The 25,300-nt window shown below is 49.3% G+C and overlaps 2 protein-coding genes across 5 annotated transcripts in view; one reads left to right on the top strand and one right to left on the bottom strand.

Moving 5' to 3' along the window:
* Positions 1-3,655: 3,655 nt before the first annotated feature.
* Positions 3,656-19,497, bottom strand: Ca7 (carbonic anhydrase 7). Of its 4 annotated transcripts, none has more exons than XM_021220547.1 (7): positions 13,069-13,173; positions 10,371-10,568; positions 6,497-6,615; positions 6,052-6,147; positions 5,887-5,949; positions 5,245-5,400; positions 3,656-4,431 (listed from the first exon to the last, which is right to left on the bottom strand). In XM_021220547.1, the coding sequence occupies exons 1-7, from the start codon at positions 13,106-13,108 to the stop codon at positions 4,309-4,311; spliced, it is 795 nt and encodes a 264-aa protein (XP_021076206.1). In that variant the 5' UTR covers positions 13,109-13,173; the 3' UTR covers positions 3,656-4,308. The 4 variants fall into 4 exon arrangements, with proteins under 4 accessions (XP_021076206.1, XP_021076207.1, XP_021076208.1 ...); XM_021220548.1 differs by lacking the exon at positions 13,069-13,173 and adding an exon at positions 12,591-12,678; XM_021220549.1 differs by lacking the exon at positions 13,069-13,173 and adding an exon at positions 19,065-19,497 and having other exon boundaries at positions 3,659-4,431.
* Positions 19,498-19,639: 142 nt separating this feature from the next.
* The window catches only part of Nae1 (NEDD8 activating enzyme E1 subunit 1), a 24,301-nt gene continuing 18,640 nt past the window's right edge, over positions 19,640-25,300 (top strand). The window contains exons 1-3 of the mRNA XM_021220853.2: positions 19,640-19,743; positions 23,999-24,102; positions 24,404-24,464. Of these exons, the coding sequence (XP_021076512.1) occupies positions 19,691-19,743; positions 23,999-24,102; positions 24,404-24,464 (218 nt within the window). The 5' untranslated portion in view covers positions 19,640-19,690. The remainder of the gene's footprint in view (positions 19,744-23,998; positions 24,103-24,403; positions 24,465-25,300) is intronic.

Below are 25,300 nucleotides of genomic sequence, written 5' to 3'. Positions count from 1 at the left end.
AGATGTCCCCACAAGAGCAGCCATTGCCATTTAGGATTGAACCTCGGCTGACACTGTTGTCTGCCCTTCTTCTCTGTCCTCAGCTAACTCCAGCTACAGCCCAAGGGCCTCTGCTACTTCAGCCCCTATCAGTCAGGACACCAACTCCCTTCCAGAAAGTAACTCCTGTCAGTTCCCTTGTCCCCTCATCCAACAGGAACACCCTAGAGGGTGAGTGTCCCCAGCCAGCTCAGTCCATAGGGGATATTCCCAGGTTTCTGCAGCTATAGTAGCGACCATGACATTGGGAGCAAGTCCTTCGTGACGAGAGCTCCAAGGACTGTTAGCTTCATGGCTACCCCCCTTCCCTGTCTCTCAGAGGAAAGACCTCCTCTGGGGTCCTAGACTTGGTTCATCTCTGAGGTATTTGGGAGGGCAGCCTGTGGTTCTAGCCAGGACATAGATTCAATTATGCTTATGTGCCTGACTGGCCAGGGAGGGCTTCTCTGGGTCTTGTGAGCAAGCAAAACCTATCTCATTGTATCCTTGAAGTGTACTTCTGGATGAAGATTCAGGACCTAGTCCTAGGTCCCTGGAGGCTAGGTTTTCTGGAGGCATTTGGCATCTGGCTGGGTCATCCCATTTGAATGTAAAAGGGTCAGATTTTAGACTGTGATTGTAACGTAAGGAGGCCACATTGGGTTTTTAAATAGTTTTAAATTTAAGAAAATGAATTAAGAGAAAGGACTTGTGGAGTGAGGATTCTTGGCGGCCTTGGGATAATTATAAAACCAGCTCCAATTTTCCAAGTCCTTTGCAGTGCCAACCCTGAGGTGCCACAGTCCCCAGAGGAGCTGCCTGGACAAGGTCTTTGGCACACCCAACAGAATAGGACTATCCCACCGCCTCCAGGAGGACACCATCATTCCTCACCCCCCTCCTTAGATCCAGATGCAAGAGGGTGGTCAGACAAATCTATTTCAACGCCTGCTCTGTTGCTTGTCCATAAAACGGAGTAACAGCAGTTCTCAGACAGTACAGAGTTGAACCTCTGCCCCCAGACCCTCCGTTGCTCTTACAGCTCACACTGCTGGCCTTGCTTCCCCTCCACCAAACTCACCTGCCCCCAGCTGGGGGAACATCGCCCCTGCCATTTCTTTGCTCCTGAAACCTGGAGAAAGAAACCAGCCTGAAATCAGGGCACAGCTATGCCTGGCCCCGTGTCAGGGCAGATACTGCTGAGGGGCCTCCCCTTTCCCATTCTCCCAGCCTCACCCACTCTGTGTCCTGCGCTTGGGAACAGGAGGTGCAACGGATGGAGTAAGCCTCACCTTTTTCTTTTTTCTCCCTTCTTCTTCTCCTTCTCCTTCTCTTTCTTCTTCAAAGATTTGTTTATTTTATTTATATGAGTACGCTGTAGCTATCTTCTGACATACCAGAAGAGGGCATCAGACCCCATTACAGATGGTTGTGAGCCACCATGTGGTTGCTGGGAATTGAACTCAGGACCTCTGGAAAAGCAGTTGGTGCTCTTAACCACTGAGCCATCTCTCCAGCTCTCCTCTTCCTCCTCTTCCTTTCCCCTCCACCTCTTCTTCCCCTCCCCTCTCTTTCTTTTCACAGTATTGGGGATTGAACCTAGAACCTCATGCACGCTAGACAAGTGCTATAGCTAAGCCGCACCCTAGCCTTTTTATTTTACTTTTTTTTAAATTTTTTTATTTTATTATTATTATTAATTTTTACTTCTTCTCTGGAAACTTCATACACGTGTACAATTGTGGGGCCAGGGAGCTGTGAGACCAGAAGGAACAAGAATGGTTACAGTGTGTCCTAACCCAGGAAATCTCCCCTGAGATCTGCAGGAGTGGGACCACTGCCCGCACAGCACTAGGCTGGCGCGTCCCTGAGCATGTAGCCCTGTGCCCCAAACCCTTGCCTCACCAGAGGAAGTCACAGAGCCAGGATTCAGGCTAAACTTCCTTTCCACTTATGAGGTCATGTCCAGCAGCACCTGGAATTCCTCCTTACATTAATGAGGAGGAACCCTCGTTATTAATGAAGAGATGCTTATCCTTGGCACCAGCCAATGATGTAAACTTACCCCAGTGACCCCTCCTCACCCCTTTAAATAGCCTTTGTTCCCCCCCACCCCCAATAAACTGAACCAGTTCTCCAAAGCTGTTTCCCAGTGTGTGTTCTTTGCCTACACACTCTCCTCTCATTCATTGCTGAACAAGAACCTGCCTGCACCCACCTGCCTGGCTAAGCTTCTTTTCCTCCAGTCCAGCCAAGTGTGCAATGGCCCCAACTGCCCCAAGGGGGAAGTGGACACAGAGTGGAATATACTGTATTTTGATCTTGTTCACTTCCTATGACCTCTGGGACCTGCCAGTCTATCTCACTTCCCGGCCTACTAAGTCCCACTAATGTTGACCACGTGAGAGGGCCCACTAATGTTGACCATGTGAGAGGGAATGTAGTCATCCACTGGATCAGGAGCCGCCTACCGGTAACCACGCCCCCCAAAGAGAAATGACTTCCTTTCATTAGCCATCAGCTGCCATAGCTCCCCAGAGAGCGATGGTACTCTGGGGACCCCCTCCCTCCTTTTTGCTTTCTACTTTGAGACTTAGTCTCACCGATTTACCAGGCTGCCTTTGAGCCTGCCATCCAGGAAGATCTTGAACTTAACTATTCTCCTGCTTCAGCTTCCAAGGTTGCTGGGACCATAGGCCTACACCACCGAGCCTCGCAAACTCCCTTCTAACCTTCCAGAACGCAAAGGCCCAGCAGTACCCTGTGACCTGGAAGTTCCTTTCTCGTATAATGAACGTGCTAAGAGCTAGGGATATGGCCAACAGGTGACCTGCTGTCAGACTGCCAACCCTGCCCCTAGCCAGCCTCTTTCTCCCCAAGGTGCCCCTCAGCTGTCTCTCCCCACCTATGCCAAATGTGTACTTTCACACTCTCCCAGGTCCCCACCTCCCCAGCCCATTAGGCCCAGGCCCTTTAACTGTCTGCCTGCTTGGCTACCTCACTGGGTCTGCTCCCTGAGACTCTAAACCCAAAGATGAGCGGCCATAGGAGCTCCCTGGACTGGAACTGAGACTGGCAGGAAGAGAAGAAAGTACTTCTGGTGTCAATTTAAGGGGACACTCATTTTCAGGTTTTTTTGTAAATGCAAAGTTTAGAACTAGATTTTGTGCCACTGTAAATTTTCCTTCCGGCACTGATAAATATGGGCATCTAACACAATCCATTACCCCCCCCCCTGGGGACATTCTTTGTTCTCTTCTTTCCCCCTTAGTCTCTGCTTTTCTCTGTCTCCTAGTCATTCCTCTCCTCACTCTGCAGGAATCTGCCCCATTTGCAGGCCTGGCCCTGCCAATGGCTCCTCAGTAGCCCCACCCTCACCCCATTCCCTTGCCCTGTGGATCAGCCCTATAGTCACATTAACTTCTCACCTGGGAGCCTCACCCTTGCTCTATCTCAAACTGCTCTCCGCCTCAGCACACTGGCTAGAATTACAGTCTTCCCTCCAAAGAGGGGGCTTCTCACTCTGCTCCCACAGCTTCTGGGTAGTCAGTGCTAGCCACTCCTTGACTCTCTAACCACCGGTTCCCCAGAGCCTAGAACAGGACTGGACAGAGCGTAGGCACACAGGGAGAATTGGTTCCATGAGTAAATGAATTTATTTGCTAGTACATGAGTGGGTTGTTATGTAGGTGGCTTTGGTGACTGGGTAGGAACAAAGGGAGATAGTATAGAAGCTATAGCCAGGGCCTGCCCGTGGCAGCAGATGACTGGAGGGGGCCACATCGCCTCCAGCGTCTGGGTGCTATTGTAATGGCCTGGCAGTGAGGTGCATGTATGGCAGAGGCCTGCAGAAGAGGTAATGCAGAGAGGGCAGCTCTGCCCACCTCTAATTATTGCTTGAGTCTTTATGGCAGAGACAGTTGCCAACCCCCGCCCCAGGGGGCTCGGAGGCTGTGTCTTGGCCATCACAGTGTGAACTCCAGTTGGGCCAGCAGGGAAGACAGGAGGAGATTCTCAGGGGCCTTTGGATCTGGGTGAACAGAGGCAGCCCAGGCTTGGACTCTGCTCAGTTCCTGTTCTTCCAGCCCCTCCCCAAGGCAACTGGAGGGGTACCCCCAACTCCAGGGTTCCATCAAGAACCCTTCAATGTGGTCAAGGAGCAAGCCAGCTGAAGGAGGACCCGTAGCACCCTCCCCCGACTGGGAGCGAGCCTCAGATGGTTTGGTGTCCGCTGACATGGAAGCCCTTGGGAGGATGGCGCCCCAGTGGCTGGCTGGGGAGGTGGGAAGGTCAGGCCTGGAAAGATGCTTTGACCACTCGGCCCTTCAGCGGCTGTGGTGGCCGGAAGTTGTCCACCATATGGATCCTTTCATCATCCTCTGAGGTGAAAAGCAGGCTCCGGAATTTCTCCATCTTAAGACAAAGAGGATGGGTCAGGGTGGGGGTGGGGTGGGTGGGGTGCGATCATTCCTCTATGATCCCAGATGCTGCTCAGGAAGTGTTACCCCTCGGCTTCCCCTGCTTCACTCCAATCGCCCTGCTCTTTCTTTTCTTTGAGAGTCAACCATAGTTATTTGCTTCTTCTTCTTCTTCTTCTTCTTCTTCTTCTTCTTCTTCTTCTTCTTCTTCTTCTTCTTCTTCTTCTTCTTCTTCTTCTTCTTCTTCNTATTTGCTTCTTCTTCTTCTTCTTCTTCTTCTTCTTCTTCTTCTTCTTCTTCTTCTTCTTCTTCTTCTTCTTCTTCTTCTTCTTCTTCTTCTTCTTTTTTGGTTTTCAGAGACAGGGTTTCTCTGTGTAGCCCTGGCTGTCCTGGAACTCACTTTATAGAACAGGCTGGCCTCGAACTTAGAAATCTGCCTGCCTCTGCCTCCCGAGTGCTAGGATTAAAGGCGTGCGCCATCATGCCCGGCCAGTTATTTGCTTCTTAGTGGGCGCGACCCCCTGAACATGAAACTGGAAGGCTGATTCTGAACCTGCCTAGCTGAGGCATTTGGGCAACTGCAGCTTTCTGACTGCAACCCAGTTTTCCCAGGCTCAGGCTCCTTCACTTCCTGCCATGGTTGGGTCTTCAGGGCTAGCAACCAAGCTGACATCAAAGATCCTACGGTTTAGTAGTCAGAATGGTAGCCAGAGGGAAGGGCCCAGACCACATCCTGCTCGTTGGGTGTCATCCTGCCAGGGCTGAAATCTGAATGTTCCCATCCGCGGCACACTTTGGGAGGACTCACCTGCCTCTCGGAGATCCTGATGGGCTCCCGGAGCACAATCCAAGTGACACTCTCACTGAGCGGGGGTGTGGTCAGGGAGCCAGGATAGGTCCAGTAGTGTCGGCTGGTGGGCAGCAGGCACTTGGGGTTGAAGCAGCTGAACTGGGCCTTGGTGTCCTGGGAAGGATGGGGACCCAGGAATTAGCACAGAGCTCCTACCAAGATCAGCCCAGGGGTTTCCTTGCTCATTGCTGTCAGTAAGATGTGGGCCTCTTCTTGACATGATGATACAAACTGTAGGCAAATATCTGTGATCCTAGGTGCAACCTCCCAGCCAGGCCAGGCCCTCTCATTTGCTTTCATGTAAAAACCGTGGCTTCGGGGACTCTCTGGTCATCCTGTTCATACCCTTGCCTTTGGATGCTCTCACTGGGAGATGGGACAGATCACCATCCATGTGATTAGATATGTATGCTAAGCACCCATGGGGTCCTGATGAAGAAGACCAGGTCCATGGCCTGAGGAACCAGCCCTCACCCTGGGGCTTAGCTAGGGGTGAGACCAGAATGCCAAAGTGAATGGGCCACTCCACGGGCCAGTCGCGACCATCCTCCCTCTCCAGCTGGCCGCTCAAGCTAGGAACAGCAACCCCGGCGGTCTCACCTTAAACCGAACCATGTAGAGAGCGTCTGTCAGGCGGTTCATGCTTGGATGCTCATCTCCCGTCTGCCCGGAAGAAGACAGTGTGAGCCCCCAATCCCTTCATCCCAAAACTAAGGGAACTCGAGTCTCCCATACTCTTCCCAGCCCCGGGGATCCACCACCCACCTCCAGGAAGACACCAACCACAGCCAGGCCATCAGGGGCTGCAGCTGCCTCCCCAAAAGTGCTGTACTTCTTGGCGTTCCAGTGAACCAGATGTAGCTGGAGAGGCAAGAACAAGCCAGGCCAGACCAGGGCTGAGTGTCTCCAGAAACCGCAGGGGCACGAGATCAGTCTTCCCTTGCTCCCTCTGTAAGAGGTGGGGCTTCAAGCCCCCTAATCTCAGGTGTCCATCCCATTCTGGGTCCTTCCTAAAACTCCAGGATGCATACATAGTGTACATAGTTCAGGTGTCTGGACAGCATTCAGGTGGGGACAGGGATCTCTCCCAAAGGCCCACGTTCTTCAGAGCCCTTCTCTAGGCATCCTTGAGCCCCACCCACCCCACCCCCACAGTCCTATATACCCTCCTTCCCCAGGCAACAGAGGGATACAGTGAAAAAGACCTTACCTCGCTGGGGAAGGACTTGCCGTCCACTGTGTGCTCTGAGCCCACATCGCGCTTCTTGCCCCAGTGGAAGTGGAGCTGCTTGAGACGATAAGGCCCTTCCAGGGGGCCCCCAGCCACCACTGTGGGCAGAAGTGGGATGTAGCCGTTAGTATGGGAGAGCACTCAGCTTGGTGAGTGGCAGTGCCAGGACCCAGGCAGCCCAGGTAGGGAATGTGTGTGTGTGTGTGTGTGTGTGTGTGTGTGTGTGTGATGATAGGGATCAAACCCAGGGCTTTATGCATGTTAGACAAGCACTCTATTGATGATCCCGACCGACCAAGGGCTCGCTCCATAATTTATCTATTTTGGCCATCTTGGGGATTGAATTTAGGGCCTCAAATATTCTAGGCAAGCACTCTATCACTGAGCTAATCTCCAACCCTTTTGGGACTTTATTTATTTATTTTTTTTTTTTTGAGGTGCTCTGCTCATTTTGAATGTACTATTCTTCTGCATCAGCCTCCAGAGTAGCTAAGATCACAGGCCTATACTCCCAACACTGGCTCGGGACTACATTTTCCGTGTGGAAAACTTGCTGGATAGGGCAAGGGTTGGCCCCCCCAGTCCCTATGGTCTGACCCCCAGTCTGGGTCAAGGTAGAAGATGGCCTACTGTTGAGGAGTCTGCTCTGATAGAGTAGGGCTTTATACTGGTCCCTCCCTCCCAGCTCCAGCCAGATTTCCTGTAGAAGCTTTCTCAGACCCTTTGTCCCTACAAACAATAGGCATCCCATTTCTGAGGGCCTGACCCATGGCTGAATGGAAACAATTTTTTTTTTTTTTTTTAGAGCGCAGAAAGGAAAAAATTTTTTTTGGGGCTTTTTTTTTTTTTTTTTAAGATTTATTTATTTATTTTATGTAAGTACAACGTAGCTGTCTTCAGACACACCAGAAGAGGGCATCCGATCTCATGACAGATGGTTGTGAGCCACCATGTGGCTGCTGGGATTTGAACTCAAGACCTTTGGAAGAGCAGTCAGGGCTCTTAACCGCTGAGTCATCTCTCCAGCCCCTTTTGGCTTGCTATTATTATTATTATTATTATTATTATTATTATTATTATTATTATTATTATTATTGTGTGTGTGCGTGCGTGCGTGCGTGCGTGCGTGCGTGTGTGTGTGTGTGTGTGTGTGTGTGTGTGTTTTGAGAAAGGGTCTCACTAGGTATCTCAGGCTGGCTTGTAACTCACTATGTAGACTAGGCTAGCCTTGAACTCACAGAGATCTGCCTGCTTCTATCTCCCAGTGCTGGGATTAAAGGAGTGTGCCACCTTGCCTGGCTGGACTTATTTTATAAGGGAGGAAACTGAAGTAAGACCACATAACGAGGTACAGAGCATACCCCAAACTCCTCACCACCAACCAGGCCACATTGCTTCCCTCCCACATGGAGCCTCGACAGAACATGGCATTGCTTGGAACCGGAGGCCACTTCCCGAGAGGCCCTACATTCCCAGTCAGTTTCAGGGTCTCCCAGGGCCATCCCCTGTACAGATGCCCCTTTGGAGGGTCCCAACCATGGCGAATTTGTAACTTTCTCACCTTGATAGCTGGTGACCTAGGGCTACACAGAAGGCCTCTTGGGACTGATAGAATTTCCAGCTGAAAGAGATCTGTGGGTGGAAAGGCCCTAGCTAGGCCTGAATGTGAGCTCCTGGATCAAATGACATCTCTAAGCTCAATTCCACCAGGCCACTTCATGACCGGTGACCAGGACAAAGTCCAGAGGTCCGTTTCTGCAAAGGATCAGCACCCACAGACTGAGAACAGCTGCTTTATATGATTACAGATGCTCTGCTGTCCACTGTGATCTATGCATTTGATGCTCTGTTGGGTATCGGCCCGCTTGACCTCCAGTGACCTACAATGGGCGATGGCAGAACCCCACCTACCTTCCTCTTTCCACTGGGCCCCCGAATAAGTAGAACTCCAGCCAGGCCTCTGGTGTGAATCCTCAGGCCAGTTATCCAAATACTCACTAAAGACTCGTCCCTAAGGCCTCTGCCTAGGACTTTGCCTTGGAAACCAGGACTCTGGTCCTAGGACAAAGGGGGCTTGTTGGAGTGGAGCCTCTGAAGGCTGTTTTAAGAGACACAGCCATGACAGCTGCTCCTCTATAACTGCCACCCAGGGTTATCTAGGGTCCCGTGTGGCTTTTCCAAGATTCTTCTTAGAATACAGAACTAGGCAATACATTGTCTCTCTTTTCCAAGGCTCTGCTAGGCTTGCTGCTTCTGGAAAAACTGTAACAGAGTCTCTCTCTCTCTCTCTCTCTCTCTCTCTCTCTCTCTCTCTCTCCCCCTCCCCATGTAAGAGGTGGGACTTTCTTTTCTCTTGATTTTCTGTTAGCCAGCTAAGTTCTCCTGAACACTTTCATTGAGTAGGGGGCAGGGAAGAGAAAAAAAAATCATATTCCCTTACATAAAAAAAAAACAAAAAACCTAACAGTTTCTCTTCTTAGCCCACTCACTCTCTCACAGAGCCTGTGATAAGAATGTTCTTTCACTAAAGAGTTTTTCCTAAGGCCTCTGCCTAGGAATTTGTCTTGAAAACCTGGAAGCTGGTCTTAAAGCAAAGAGGCCTCAGAAGGCGGGGCCTCAATATTCTGCAGGCTTCACTCTGGCCCATGACGGTGACGACCTTGAAGGCCATGGATAAGTTGGAGAGACTTATGAAGTTGGAGCAGGTTATGTTCAGGTCTGCAAACTGCTTCTCCATACACTGTCATCTAGACCCCTGGTCCGCGTCTGGGGCTCTGTGTGAAGACCTTTACAAGAGTCAGTCCGTAGGCGTGCTTTGTCCTTTGCTTCTTAGGGCTCTGCTAGTCTTTCTCCCCTCTGCAGCAAGAGCAGAGGCTTACTGGGGATTTGCTAACCCTTCTGACGGGGTGGCAGGGAGGCACTGTTTTAGATGGGATCACTAACCCAGGCTGACCTCAAACTCACTATGTAGCCAAGGCTGACCTTGAATGTCTACCCTCCTACCTCCATCTCTGGAGTTCTGGGATTACAGGTATGTACTATTGACCCTAGGTTTTAAGAGATGCCAGGGCTCAAACCTGGGAACTTGTGCATTCTAAGAAAGCACTGTGCTAACTAAGCTGTATCCCCAGTCCCAGATGGGTTGATGCAGGACCTTGTGCATGCTGGTAGGTGCTCTACCATTGAGCCTCAGGGACTGTAATGGGTTCTTGGGAAGACTAAAAGAGAGACTAGCAGAATTCTTTTTGTTTCTTTTTGTTTTAAATAGGGTTTCTCTGTGTAGCCCTTGCTGAAGCTTGCTCTGTGCGAGACCACGGTGGCCTCCAACTCAGAGATCTGCCTGCCTCTGCCTCCTGAGGGCCTGGGTTAAAGGCGTGCACCTCCACCACCCAGCTGAGGCTGCCTGAATTCTAGCACATACTTGGGCACACAGAACACTTCAGTTTCCCCCCCCACCCCTTCCTTTGGGGACCTGTCCTGTCCACAGTGAAGAGGGCTTGGGCCAAGGCCACAGGCAGGTCAGTGAGTGGCTAGGAGCAAAACCAAAACTGATCTGAAGCTATGAGAGGAAAGGAAGGAAGAGAGTTAGCAGTTCTTAAGCATCTGTTTTATGCAGGACTACAAACATCATTTCCATCTTTTTTCCCCCTGCTTCCCCTATGCCCCTAGGGAATATCTTATTGCTCCATTTTATGCAATGAGAGGCTGAGGCTGAGCCCCAGGCTTTACCACAGCCAGTGAGAGAGGGGGAGCTTCGCAAGCGGCCCCTCCTAAGACGGCCCCCCCATCCCCCCCCACCCATGGTGCGGGACCAAAAGGGGATGGGTGCTAGGTTTTGGCAGGGGCCACTTACCGGTTCTGTCATCACTGTCATTGAAGTCCACCTGGACAGAGTGGCCATTGTTGGTGATGCTGAGGGACATGCAGGCCTCGTAGAAAAGTTCCAATGGCTGCAGGCTGGGCGAGTACACAGCCTGGCTGGATATGATATTGATGGGTGACTGGCGGTCTCCCTGGGCAATGGGATACAGCTTGTGCCAATTTGAAGGGCCTATAGATAGAAAGTGGTCAAGGTCTCAGGCCAATCAAGCTCCGGAGGACAAGCCAAGCTCTGGGAGAACACAACCCCGAATCCTAATCCCACCTCTTTCATGTCTTCATTTACCTGCCATTACCTCTCTGGCAAACAGCTTCCAAGCCCCTCCCATTGCCCTCCCCCAGCATTGACAGGAGCCCAGAGAAGCACTGTAGGCCATCAACTCAGAGGTAACTCCAGAGAGTAACTCAGCCCAAGCCCAGTAAACACTCAGGGAGGCCCTTGGGCATCTGAAGCCATGCTATTTTACCTAACCCTGTGAGCAATTCAGCCTCTTCCTGTACTCCAAGGAACTTAGTGCAAACTTGGCACTTGGACCAATAAAAACTCTCATCAGCCTGGCTTTTAATTGGGGACGAGCTTTCTCCTCACAACCAGAATTTTATGGGGTAGGAAGCAGCATGGGGTTCATGTCATAAATGAGAAACTGGGGGTCAGCCATGCATGCTCACATGTGCATACATGCACCGGTATAAGCACACAGCATGTCGCACGCACGGGTATAAAATATAGCATGTGCATGGACTGCCTCTACCTGCCTTCTCCTAACATGCGCTGACACGTCCGTATAGATCTTCTTGTGTCCATACATATATGTATGAATATGCAGTGACCTGGACTCAGCAGATCATGAAGGTCCAAGCTCCCCCTGCACACCACCCCCAGGCCTGCTGATCACATCTGACACATACACATATGCACCCTCATACACATACACCTTCTATTGGAATGCCAATGAAGGGACCACAGCAGACCGCATACCCATGCACACATATACCCAGGAATGCATGTATGTACACACACACACACACACACACACACACACACCTGCATGCACACCCACAGGCACCCACCACCTGCCTCCCAGAGACTCCATCTTCAGTAGGGAGGCTCAGCATCTCCCTGGGGAACATCCTGAGAGGCAGCCTATTTTTAGAGCTGCTGCCGGCTGGTGCTTCTCCCCCTTTTTTGGCTTCTTAAGTTTTCCCGAGAAAACAGCAGCAGGTGCCGACAGAGCCATGTCCCCAATGGATGACTCAGAATGGTGGCCCAGCCTTACTGGGTTATTTTTGAAGCCCTGTGAGCGATGCCGCATTTGGGCACCTCTGTCCTCTGTCTTTCCCTTTCGTGAGCTGGACCGCCCAGGTCTGACTGCGTGAGGGGTAGGTGCCTGAGGAGAACAAGCTGTTCAGGATGCTCGAAGCACAGGGCTGGAGGACAGGGCTAGTAGGAAGGTTAGGGACGGGCACTGGGACTACGGGGGCGGCGGGGCGGCACTTAAAAGCGGATCCAGTGCTTTGCAGACAGAAGATGGTCTTTTATTAACCTGGCTTTTCTATGCCTCTCTCACCATCTCTGCCGGTCTCTGTCATCTCCGTTTACCCTGAATGTCTCTGTCCAGTCTAGTATGTCCAAATTGAAGGTTGCTCTTCCAAAAACATGGTCATTAGTCTTTGAGAGTCCCAGAGAGGGCAGAAACTGCAAGTATGGGATTCCCTCTGGTCAGTTGTAACTTCCTACCACAGACAATAAATAGCCCGGGACATTCGCTCGCTCTCACAAAGTGACAATCCCTGGAAAAAGTGGGGCTGGGGGAATAGTACCCCTCCAGCCCTTACTCCCCACTCCAATTGCCCTGCCTGGGTTCCCCTCCTGACAATCAGAATCCTGGGTGATCATCCTTCTCTGGGAAATGGAGAAGCCCTTGCTCCCATACCCTATCTCTTCTTGGCAAGAAACCCACCCAAATGGAGCTGATCTGTCCCAGACCCACACTCAAGCAGTCTGGCTCACTGGCTTCTTCCATATTCTCTCTGCGTGCCGAGGAAACTGAGGCAGAATGGAGGAGCGGTCCGCCAGGCCAAACCCGGCACCTATGACCCCACTCACTTAGGACGCGCTGAAACACTCTCCCGGGTGTAGACACCCAGACGTTCCCGTTGTGTCCCGAAGTGCCCTCCCTCTTTCCTCGCGTACCAGTCTGCACCGCAGCTCGGACACTCCAACGGGGAAATTCTCTCTTGGGGACACGGAGCCTAGCTCCAGGGAGGTCCCTGCATATCCGTTGTGCGCGCCTCCCGCAATGACACCCGCGCATTGGCGCTGCGACTCGGCCACCCCCTCCCGCCCCCGTCGCCCTAAGCCACCTGCAAGCGCTGCGCACGCCGGGGGAGAGAGAGTGCGGGGCCGGGTGGGAGCCAGCGCTGCAGTCCCGCGCTGCGCGGAGGCGGAGGCAGGACGCGCTCAGCTACCCAGTGGTTCGCGGGAGGGCCCGGGGCGCAGCGTGGACTTTGCGCCCAGAGCAGAGGAAGCAGGGCAGGGGTTGGGTTCTGGGGACTACACGAGAGAGGTCCGGGTGGGTTCTGGAGCGTGGGACTTGCGGGTTCCGAAAACCTGGTCGAACGCGCGGGTCGCAGTGAGTCCAGCTGGGTAAGAACCAGGGGTCTGCGCCTACCGTCGTCTTGGCCGTAGCCCCAACAGTGGTGGCCGGTCATGCCGCTGCTGTCTCTGCGGCCCTGCACCTGCCAGCTCCGTTCTGTCCGCTTGCTCCGTCTGCGGCTCCGGCCCGGCTTGCCGCGGTGGAGCAGCCTCTTAAAGTGGCGGCGGGCGGGAGGAGCGGTTCCCCAGGGACCCGCCCCCACCCCCCAACAGAGCCGAAAAGGCTGGTCCTGCCCTGCCCCCACCCGCCCACTGGCCGGTGAAGTCTCAGGTCGAGATAGGAGGTCATGAAGAGATAAGCCTATTCCTCCTGTCTCATCGGTTCTGGGTCCCCACCACTCTCCTCCCTTTTTTGCCAGCACATATATGAACTCTGGGACAGGAGATACCACCCACGCTGAGGACTAGAGGATTTCACACTGCATCCTCCACCCGAGGCTTGTCCATCATTGAAGACCTGGATGTTGGGTCCCCAGGCTCCCTGTTACACTGACCAGCAAGTGGCCAGAACTGAAGCTTAGCCTGTTTTCCAGATGCCATGCTGTGATGGGGTTGGGTCAAGCTTTGGTCCTTCCTCTGATACAGCCACCTCTACCAGCCACAGCGCCTATGCTGCTGCTATATAACAAAATAGGGGACGGAGGCAGTGAAGGTAGGATGACTTGCCCAACCAAGGTCAGCTAGCCGGAGCGCCAGGCGTTTGCTCCTGGCTTGTCTCATTTCAGAAGCTATGAGGTCAAGGGGATCCTGTGGCTATGAGGGTCTGGGCATCTTGGAGTAGATGTGGGAAGTAGGCATAGGGTTGGCAATCTTCAAACCCTTGGCCCAAGGGTAATTAGAGCTCTGAAGTAGAAGCAGAAAGTAAGGGCATCAACCAGTGTACTGGGAGGAGGCTAGACCCACTAAAGACATTCTAGTGGAATCTCGTAGGAAGTCTTGCCTCCCAGCCTCTCTCTTATTCTCTGGAGCCTCCCTCCTTCAGGGACTTTCTGTTTGTCTTGCTAAAGCCTGCTATTTGTGCCTTCACTCTGCATAACCATCAATGCACCTGCTGGGCACTTAGGCCCTCCCCTTTGTCGTCAAGGTATCTTACTTAACATCTGCCTTGGCCCAACCTTTGCCCATCCACCAGCCCTGGTCCTTGCTGTACCCTCTTCTTGGTATGTCTTCTGTCTTCCACCCACTGGCTCCACTGGGCCCAATCTGATTCATCTTAACATGTGGCCTTGTGCCAAGGATAAGGCTGTTTCTGGCTAGGACTCAGCAGACAGTTTGAGGAAGATTAACAGATGGGTTGGTGGAAGGACAGACAAGTAGTTGCACCCAGGGCAACTATTCCCAAGAAGAGCTGATGAACCATTTGTAAAATCTCTCTGCTGGTCAGACATTGGCCAGGGGCTGCTGTTTTCGTTTCTGCTCTTGACTGACCTTTCATCTCACCTACCTGGCTCCCCTATACGTCTGACTCTCTCAATTTCCTCTTCCAGGTCCCTAGATAAAGGTGTTTCATTAATGGATAGCTCGTCAGCTGAGCTGATCTCGGTGATTTGCTAGTCCTGGAAAGTTGCCCTCTTTGACCCAAGAGCAGAAAGGGGCTCTCTCTACAGATCTGACTTCAGGGTAGGGCTAGAAGACTCACGCTCCAGGTAGAGGGGGTGGTAGAGATTCCAACCACAGAGATTCCAACAATTATTTGTTTGTTGTTTGTTTGAGACACAGTGTCTCTCTGTAGCCCTGTCAGTCCTGGAACTGGCTCTGTGGACCAGGCTAGCCTTCAACTCAAAGATCTACCTGCCTCTGTCTCCCAAGTGCTGGGATTCAAGGCGTGTACCCTCACATCTGGCAATTCCAACATTACTGAAGCTCCAGATCTCAATGCCAGAAATACCACCCACAGTTTGGCAAGGCAGTGGCCTTCAGGGGACAGGTAGAGACCTGCCGCCTGCAGTGAATCGGATACTCTTCCCTTGAAAGAGCTACAGTGCCCTTCAGGATCTTTGGATGGTACAGATTGACATCTGTTGTCCCTTCCTCTTCACAGTAATTGAGACCTTTTCTATATGTATTTATAATAATTAAAGAATAAAGTTGGGTGGCTGGATGGCTCAGTAGTTAAGAATACTCATGCTTACAGAGGACCTGGGTTTGGGCCCCAGCCCTGATGTGGTAGCTCACAGCTATCTCTGAGTTTGGAGATCCAACATCCTCTTCTGACTCTTACCGGCACCAGACAAGCAAGTGTATACGTACATGTACTTGGAGGCAAAATACTCACACACAAAATATGAAATGAAGTAAAATCAAATAGTCTTTAAAAAGAATAAAGTTGGAGGTAGGGGGCTAGAGAAATAAATCAGCGGTTAAAAACACATGTGGCTCTTGCAAAGAGCCCAAGTTGGATTCATTACATCCACATGGTGGCTCTGTGACTCCAATTCCAAGTAATCTGACACCCCTCTTCTGGCTTCCTCTGGCATCAGACATGCAAATGGTATGCAGGCAGACATACATGCAGGCAAAACACTCATACGCGTAAAAGAAAAGGTTTGTTTTTTTTTTTTTAAAAAAAAAGAAGAAGAAAACGGGAATTCTTCATATTAATGTGATCCACTATCATTTGCATAGTATCCCTTGGGAGAGAGATTTACAGCCCATTTTACAGATGAGGATAGCAAGGCTCAGAGTTGAGTGATGGGCCAAAAATATACAGTGAATGACAGCAGAGGTGAAGATCCGGGCTGCTGGGTTCCTCACTCACACCCTTTGAAATCACAGCATGGGGGGGGGGGGAGTGGATTGCACATTTGCTTCTCATTTGTATGGGCACACGCAAGGGGTCAAGGAAAGCAAGGGAGAAGGTTGTGTGGATTCTAGGGAGGAAACTGGAGATGAGAAGGGTGGAGGGAGATACAAAATTACAGTGGAAAGAACATTTATGAATTCCTTCTCTGTGCCTAAAAGGATTAGAGTATATACAATGTATTACACCACGGGAAAGATTCAATTCTTTCTCTTCTGCAGCCATTCCCAGTAATTTTCCGCTAGTGCTGGGACTTTAGGCAAGTATGACAATGACATCTGTCCTTTCAAGTGAAACCCCAGTGGCCCCAGCAGCCCACTCAGATCAACTAGGGGAGCAGACTGTCCCCCACCAAGACACTTCCAGGTTCAGGTACATGCTCTCTTTAAAGCTGAATTGATTTCTTTGCTTGAGAGTTTACTCTTTGGTCTCAAAGACATCAGTGGTGCAGGGGATAAGGGATGTGGGAGTATCAGAAAAGGCTGAAGAGAGTGTGGGCAGCTTGCAAAGCCATGTCTCATTTGTCATATAACCTTGACCAGGTCTCACTTCCCTTCTCCAAGGTACAGTGGTTTTTGCTCTAGAAGAGAGTGAGGGGTTGTCCCCAGGTTGGCCCATCTTTTGGGGATCTCTGTGGAGGCATATTGAAACAGCAGATGTCCAGTTCCACACCAACAGGCAGAACAATGCCTCCATCTCGCTCCTTGCTATATATAGAGGGCTTGTGGGCTAGGCTGGAATCCTTACTGTTAGTACTAAAAAGAAGTTCTTAGATTTGATCCCTAGCAACACACACACACACACACACACACACACACACACCACATACAGTTCCACTTCAAGTTTGAGTGTATGTGTATACATAAGGTGTGAAATAATGAGCCTGGATCTGTAGACAGAGATCGGCCAGATAGATGCCGTTCACACTCCCAGGATCACTGGCTGTGAGACCTGGAGCAAATAGCTTCCCCTCTTCACATCTGAGTTTGCACTTCCTTTACTTATTAATCTATAAGATAGGATTAGAGAGCCTAGGAGGCTGAAGGGACGGTCAGATGAGATGGTAAACTAGGACTTCTGGTACCCAGGCCACAACACACACATTAAAAAAAAAAGTAAGTAAATGTAGCGGGAGTCTTTTCCTTTCGTTCAACACACATTTATCAAATACTTTGTAAATGTTAAGCGGGGAGCCGGTTGTGAGGGATATGACTGCAAACATGAGAGACTGCTGTCACCTCAGGCTGCTTGTGAGGTTAGGGAGAGGCACAAACCAGACAGTGAGTACCTGTGAGAAAGGCAAAGGTGACCAGGGCAGACAGGGAAGGCTGGGGGGGTCATGAAGCACAATATATATATACTGTTTTCTCTCTTGGCTGGTCTGTCGCAGGTTACAGGCTGCCCTCAACTTCTCCCCAAACTCTAGATCCAGTGTCTCTGGAGAGAGATCAGTAAGGATGGATGAAATAACAGACTTGAATTGGGTCTGACTAGAAATGTCAGAGTATCTTTTTTTTTCTCTAATTCTTACATTGGGCTATATCCCTCCTCCAATCCAAGCCTATTTATTCTCTGTGAGATGCAGGCTGACCATGTAAAACCCATTAAATACCAGTCTTCTCTGTAAAACACTATAAAAGTTTTGCTTACAAAAGGGAATTAAAAATAATTTTACCACCCCCATGTTGTGACCCCATTCCTCTTATACATGGGGCAAAGCTTGCTTCTACAAAGGCCCTGCTTCATTCTTTTCTTTTCTTTTCTTTTCTTTTCTTTTCTTTTCTTTTCTTTTCTTTCTTTCTTTCTTTCTTTCTTTCTTTCTTTCTTTTTTTAAGATTTTTAAAATTTTATTTATATGAGTACACTGCAGCTGTCTTCAGACACACCAGAAGAGGGCATCAGATCCCATGACAGATGGTTGTAAACCATCATGTGGTTGCTGGGAATTGAACTCAGGACCTTTAGAAGAACAGTCAGTGCTCTTAACTGCTGAGCCATCTCTCCAGCTCCCCTGATTCATTCTTTTAACCGAAGTGACTACAGCGATAACCTCTTTAATTTTTTTCTTCCCCCTTTCTTTCATTTCCTTTGTACCCATTCTTTTAAAGGGCTGCAGAGAAGGCTCAGCAATTAAGAGCACTTGTTGCTCTGTGGAGGATCCAAGTTCAGTTCCCACACTGAATGTTTCACAACCACCTGTAACCCCAACTCCGGGGGGTGGGATGGGGAACTATGCTGGACAGTGGTGGCACACACCTTTAATCCCAGCACTCGGGAGGCAGAGGCTGGCGGATTTCTGAGTTCGAGGCCAGCCTGGTCTACAGAGTGAGTTCCAGGACAGGCAGGGCCATACAGAGAAACCCTGTCTCGAAAAAAACCAAGACAAACAAACAAACAAACAAACAAAAAAACAAAAACTAAAACAAAACAAAAAGTTTTCCTTAAAGGAGAGGCGGCAGATGGCTCAGCAAGCTGGAAGATTTGGGTTTATCTCTGGAACCTGTGTTGAAGAGGCAAAGTGACCTCTGCAAGTTGTTCTCTGTCCTCCATGATTGCATGATGACATTCTTGCACGCACACCCATAAATAAACATTAAAAAGTTGTAAGAAGTGCATGCTCTGAGGTATCCTTGTCCAGTTACCAACAACTGAATGCTTCTCAAAATCACCCATTCTCACGCAGTACAACATCCTCAGCCCCCAATATTGTTTCCAATTACATTTGTGGGATCTTTCGTTTCCTGGGGCCAAGGTGCACGAGAGGCTACGAGGTGAACTTTCACCTTTCACTTTTGACCTTCTCACATTCCCTGGGTGTATTTTATTATCACTTATGTTTCACCTGTCTAACTGGAGAAGGAAATGTGACAACCGACAGAAGAGCACGCACATAATGAGCTGGGAAAGCCTCACCGCCCTTCTCTCCCATCAGTTGGGTTCCATAGGGGTTGGGGAGGGAGGTCACAGCAGGGTGTGCCCTCACCTTGGGTCCTGACACTATGCCCAAGGAAAGTGCATTTGTTAGCACTGTAACATTACTGTCAAACGGAGCCATCTCTTTCGTTCCTCACCCCACAAGGCTGGAAGGATTTTATGTGTGGATGTACACTCATCATATGCTGGGATAATAATCTCAGGACGTGCAAGCGGATCTGGCAATCATGAATCTGGAGACTCCTGTAGGATTTGGGATAGAGGAAGGCAATCCTTACTTGTCAGCAAGCCTCTTGTTCCCTCCTGTCCTCAACTTCCTCGTAATCTCCTTCCTTAGCATCGGCCACCACAGGACAGTCATCCTGTGTCACATGAATCGATGATGGCAATTGTAGCTTTAATTTCCTCCTTGTTCAGGCAGCCCTGGCTGCTTCTCAGACACCCTCCCGTCCCCCCCAGTCCACTTTTCATTTGTCTCCTGATGCCATTTCATCTCGTTCAAAACCCCTTTTCCATTGCGTTGCCACGGGGAACATTCTTGGAGGGAAGCCGTGGGGTGGGGCCCCTCTGTCTACCCATTAGGGGAGCTTCTCTATATAGAATACTAGATACAAGTATGCTGGTGTACAGTTCCTCTTGGCGGACTCTCAGGAACTGTGAACTCACCCAGAAGAGGACTAAGGTTTATTAGTGATAAGGATTATCACTAGAGAGAGAGAGAGAGAGAAAGGTTCTGTGGCACTCAACCTCAGGATTCCCCGGCTTCCCAGTGACGCGTGCGCAGTGCAGCGCCGGCGCCCCCTACTGGCGGCGCGCTGGAGGAGGGCGCTTAGTGCGCCTGCGTGGGGCCGAGTGGGTGGCGGCCTACTTAGGCGGCTTTGCTGTTCGCGGGCCAGGCGCGGCCATGGCGCAGCCTGGGAAGATACTCAAGGAGCAAAAGTACGACCGGCAGCTGAGGTGAGCCGGGGTTTTCGAGTGAGCAAGCCGGTCGGGCTGGCGGGCTCTCCCGAGACCCGCGGGGCCTAAGTGCCTAGGCCGGGTGGACCGGCCTCCCACAGGCCTGCGATTGCGTCCGGCCGTGCGGGGCGTGGGGAGCCGGCGCTCTGGGCAGAGTGGTCGGCGAAGGCCGGCTCGCCCCTTCCCGCTGTGCGCGGTGTCATCGCGAACCCACTGGGCTGCCGGGTCTCGGCAGCCCCCCCATCCTGCCCGACCGCCGCGCGCTGCGCCCCGTCAAGTATTGTTCTTCGCCCGCGCTGGCCAATAGAAATGCGTCATGCTAGCTTCATCGGAGCAATCCGTGTTCGTAATTATACATTTTCCAGTAGGCACCTTTCAAATAAAGTTAAAAGAAGCCAGATCATGGTAATCCCAGGACTTGAGAAGCAGAGGCAGGTGGATCGGAGATTAAAAGCCAGCCTGGCCTCCATTGGGAGACCTTGGGAACCGGGAGAATACAGAGACAGGAAAATAAGTTTCGCTCCTAGTTCTCCCCGCCCCCCTCGTTTATATGGAGAAATGGTCTTAAGTCGGCCAGGCTGGTCTTGACCGCAAGCGCCTACGTCCCAAGTCTCAAGTGCTGAGATTGAAGATGCTCACTGCCCAGCCAGGCTCAAAAATAAGTTTTTGCATCCCCCCCGCCCCTTTATTTGTCTTTTTATCTTTGAGTGGCCGCCTGGACTTGCTATGTAGAGCAGACCGCGCTCAGACTTGCAGCAATCCTCCTGCCTCTTTTTTCCCCTAACAGCTGAGATTATAAGTGTGGAGCATTACATCCGGTTTAGGAAGTATTGAGGATGGAACTCGACATCATCATGCCTGCTTGCCAAATTGAGCCACATCCCCCAACCGCAGAATCAAATTTGATAGTGTTTATCTAACCTAGTATTCCAAAACATTACAATTTCAACGTAATTATTGTTAAAATTACCAAGCTATTTTTTGTTGTTGTTGTTGTAGTTCACAGGGTCTTATAAACCAGGGATCATACACATTAAAAAAATGTCTTAATTCATGCCAGCTGCATTTCTAGTACTCAGTAACCATTTGTGAATACCTTAATGGACAGGGCCTATCTAAACCATCAGGTGGATTCTTGAGCTATTTCTCCTTCATTGTCTCTCCCCACCTTATTCCTTCCTTACTGAGTCCATTTCCTGCTTGCCACCCCCTCGCCTCTCTTGATCTGAAGAGCACTTACAGATGTCCCTAAGGATGGGAATATCTCTTTGTATTGACCACCTAGTTATTACTCTCAGAGACTTGGGTACTTAGTTCTGAGAATCCTTGAAGGCAGACGTTCGTGGATACTGATAGGGAAACTAAGACTTGTAAAAGTTAGGTTAATTTGCCCTACAATATACATGTTTTCAGCTTGGGGCCACCTGGCTTTTTTCAGACTCATCCTTTGTCCCAAGCTTCTAGAGAGAGAGACAAGGTAGCCGAACCCTTGTAACTGCTCCGAGTTCTTGTGTAGGCTTGTAGGTTCTGTGTTTGGGTGGAGGTAGAAGGAGAGGCGACAAAACAGAGAAGGTACTTAAGGTTGCTAGGTACTGGAAGAGGATTCTGAGTTATTCCTTAAAGTACTGCATTTTATCTGTCAAAACAAGAGCTGCTTATTGCTGTAGGCAGGTCAGAAGGAAGCAGAAACAAAGCTGGGTCGGCAGGTAACAGCGAGGGATCGAGGCCCGCCCCTCTCAGGCCAGCAAGAACATTTTCTTGCTGAATCTTGAAGATGTACCAGTACTCTTAGGCTCATTCTTCAACTGTCCAACCACTTATTACTCGGATAACACTGTGTCCCATTTCCTGGGAAAAGAAAAAGTCTTTCTGGTCTCTCTGATTTTTTTTTTTTTCCAAGCTGTTTCTCCATTTGCCAGCTCTTGAGTGATCAGTTCCTCTAGGTAAAGCCCTGTGCCAGCAGTGTGGTCTGGGACCCTTTAAAGTGAAGACAGGATGCTCAGTAAATGGAAAATCAAGTGGTGCAGTTTGTTGTGATAAGCTTTGATTATATTGGTGACATGGGAGGAGTGTCCAAGTCTTTTGTTAGTCCCCAGGCATCTGATAGTAATTGTATGGCAATGGCGTTTTCAAATAATTTGGACTTTCCCATACTTCCCATTCTGAAGAGAAAATAGTAGATGGTTGGTTGGTTGGTTGGTTGGGATTTTGGGAGATAACATATGTGTGTCAAGGAATGGGGGAGTAAAGATGGCAAGATTGGCCCAAGAAACATGATACATGTGTGATCATGAACTTTGTCTTGTTAGTGATACACCAGTCTCAGTCAGGTTATGTGTTTCTAGTTCTTATTACATCTCTGTGTTGTTGATGTGTGCATCTCTTAGTCATCCTGTTAGAAATTAGAATGTTCATTGGCTATTACACTTTTATAGTATGTATATATATATGTATTTTTTTCAGTTAAACATTGTATCATTTTTCCCTTCCCTTTCCTTCTTCCAATCCCTCCCATGGACCTCCTTGCTCCTTCTTGAAATCATGGCCTCTTTTTCTCTGTTGCTGTTACACACACACACACACACACACAAGCGCACGCACACAGACCCAAATATGTAAATACAACCTGCTTAGCCCACTTAGTGTCAACTATGTGTATATGATCTTAAAGCTGATCACTTGATATTCGATAATCAATTGGGCACTCACCTGTGAAGAAGACTGTTTGATGCTCAGTATCCCTTAGCTGCCTGTAGTTCTTGTCTATGGGTATGGTCTCGTGAGATTTTCTCCTTCTGCATTAGCAGGTGTGTTGGTCTTGTAGCAGCCACATTGTTGTGGTATCTATCATGGATGTTCCTTCCCTGCCATTTCTAGGAGATGTAGTCTCCCAGCAGGTTTTCTGGCCCTTTGGCTCCTACAGCCATTTTGCCTCAACTCCCTTACTTGATGTTCTCTGAGCCTAAGGTACAGAAGTTGTGCTGTGAGTGTATAAACTGGGGCTGGGTACCCCATGGTCACTTGTTCTCTGCTTTCCTGTAATGATTTCCATCTGTTGCAAAGAGAAAGTCCTTTGATGAACAGTGAGAACTACACTTACCTGTGGGTATAAGAATAAATATTTAGAATGCAGTTAGGAATTAGCTGATTTAGTAAAGTGGCAGCAGATTCTTCTCTTAACATCCATGATACCTCTAGCCCTGGGTCGTTGGCTAGGTTTCCAGTAACAGGTATGATTTCTCTCCTGCTGTGCAAGCCTTAAGTGCAACTGGAGAGCTGTTGGTTACCACCAATATAAGAGTGTCACTATTGCCCCTCATGGGTGTCATGCCATGCTGGTTCATAGCCTTTGTGGTTCATAGCCATTACAGCTGGAAGAACTAACTACCCATGGCTTCTCTCCCTTGGAAGTTTGTATACAGCCAAAGCTGGTCTTCCTGCAGAAGGCTTCCGGGTCAAACCCAGCTGAGATCCTCTAGATCTTGTGTCTGAAGTGCATGGTGTCTTCAGCAATAGGGACTTAACCTTTAGTGTCTTGAAGGCAACCAAGGGCAGTAGTAATACCTGTTATTATATCTTAAAGCACTTCTGCAGAATTCAATGTGAGGCCTTTTCAGATGATAATAAGCAAGTTTCCTTGATAAAATTTTTGCTTATTTTTGTGATGTTACAGAGAAATGTCTTATGTCAAGACCTTAAATGTACTGAGTCTGCATCACTTGAGGAAATGAGATTGAGAGCAGACTAGGTTTTAAGTGTAAGGAGCTTCCTTTATCCATGTATCTGTTTATGTATGTATGTATGTATGTATGTATGTATGTATGTATGTATTTTAAAGAGATAGGGCCTCTCTTTGTTGCTCAGGCTGAGTCTGAACTTGCTTCAAAAGATTCTTCAGCTTCAGCTTCCTGAATAGCTGAGACAATAAGTGCTTTCTTGGCCAACACATTTCTTGAATGTTGACGACTCTACCTAGACTTTCTGTTTTATAAATTACCTAGTTTGAAAGAAGTAACAGAAAAGATCGGAAAGGCAAAACTTAGTAATAATACTGATTATATCATGCGAAGTATGGTTTCTCAAAGTTTTCAATTATGTTGTCATGTAACCCCCACATTGATATCAGCTCCTGTCCCACGTGTTTGCTGTGGTTGGTATATGTTATTTTATGAAAGAATACTGTAAATATCACCATTCTAATAAGGAAATCATACTTTTGTGAACTTTTTAATGTTCAGTCTGTTCTGTTTTATAGATTGTGGGGTGACCATGGACAAGAAGCTTTGGAATCTGCTCATGTGTGCTTAATAAATGCAACAGCTACAGGAACTGAAATCCTTAAAAACTTGGTACTGCCAGGTAAGGTGACACCTGTGATTGCATTCTAAGTGACTTCTTTACGGCCCTGATACAAAGGTAGAGGTTCTTAGACTGACAGGGTGGCTTAGTGGGTAGTTACGTGCTGTTAGGCCTGACAAGTTGAATTTGATCTGTGGCGCCTGTATTGTGAAGAAGAGAATCAACCCCTATTGGTTGGTCTCTGAGCTCCTCATGTGTGCATGGCACAGGCACGCTCACATTCAAACAATAAATATAAGGGCAAGCAACCAAGCAAAGAAAAAAACAAAAACACGTTTGTGACTGTCTTTTGTTTCCCTAGGTATTGGATCATTTACAATTATCGATGGAAATCAGGTCAGCGGAGAAGATGCTGGAAACAAGTATGTCTGTCTTTTAAAATATGAACCTGGTAGAAAAGGCAGAACACTCAGGGTGAGGCCTGAGCATTTTCAACCTTGTGACTGGGTGTTAGATAATGGTGAAGAAGTGACTAAAGCCGAAGTGCTGAGACAGTGTCTGGCAAGCTGGCCATTAGCAGATGGGCTCACTCTCACTCAGGGTCTGGCAAGCTGGCCATTAGCAGATGGGCTCACTCTCACTCAGGGTCTGGCAAGCTGGCCGATAGCAGATGGGGCTCACTGTCACTCAGGGTCTGTCACTGTCTTTACTGCTGTCAGACAAAACAATAGTCATTTTTCTCTTACCTGTGAGTTCTGAGTGCTTTCTAAATCCTGGCGTTAATTCCTTAGTGTTAGTGTAGAGTAATGATTGTATTGGGGGATTATAGGAATAAGAAAATGGATTCAATTCCAACACTTGGAAGGCAGAGGCTGGTGGATCTCTGTAAGTTCAAGACCAGCCGTCAGCCAGAGCTAAACAATGAGACCTTGTCTTTAAAAAAAGGAATAAGGGCTGGAGAGATGGCTCAGGGGTTAAGAGAACTGACTGCTCTTCCGAAGGTCCTGAGTTCAAATCCCAGCATAATCCCATAATGAGATCTGAAGCCCTCTTCTGGTATGTCTGAAGTACAGCTATAGTGTACTTACATAGAATAGTAAGTAAAGCTTTGGGCCAGAGCAAGTGGGGCCTGAGCGAGCAGAGGTCCTGAGTTCAATTCCCAGCAACCACAAGATGGCTCAAACCATCTGTACAGCTACAGTGTACTCATATACATAAAATAAGTAAATATATCTTTAAAAATTTTTTTTTTTTTTTT

Source organism: Mus pahari, chromosome 20 (assembly GCF_900095145.1).
Source record: "Mus pahari chromosome 20, PAHARI_EIJ_v1.1, whole genome shotgun sequence".
Classification (NCBI taxonomy): domain Eukaryota; kingdom Metazoa; phylum Chordata; class Mammalia; order Rodentia; family Muridae; genus Mus; species Mus pahari.
The sequence above is the reverse complement of the archived record's forward strand: the minus strand, read 5'-3'. Positions and strand labels throughout refer to the sequence as shown.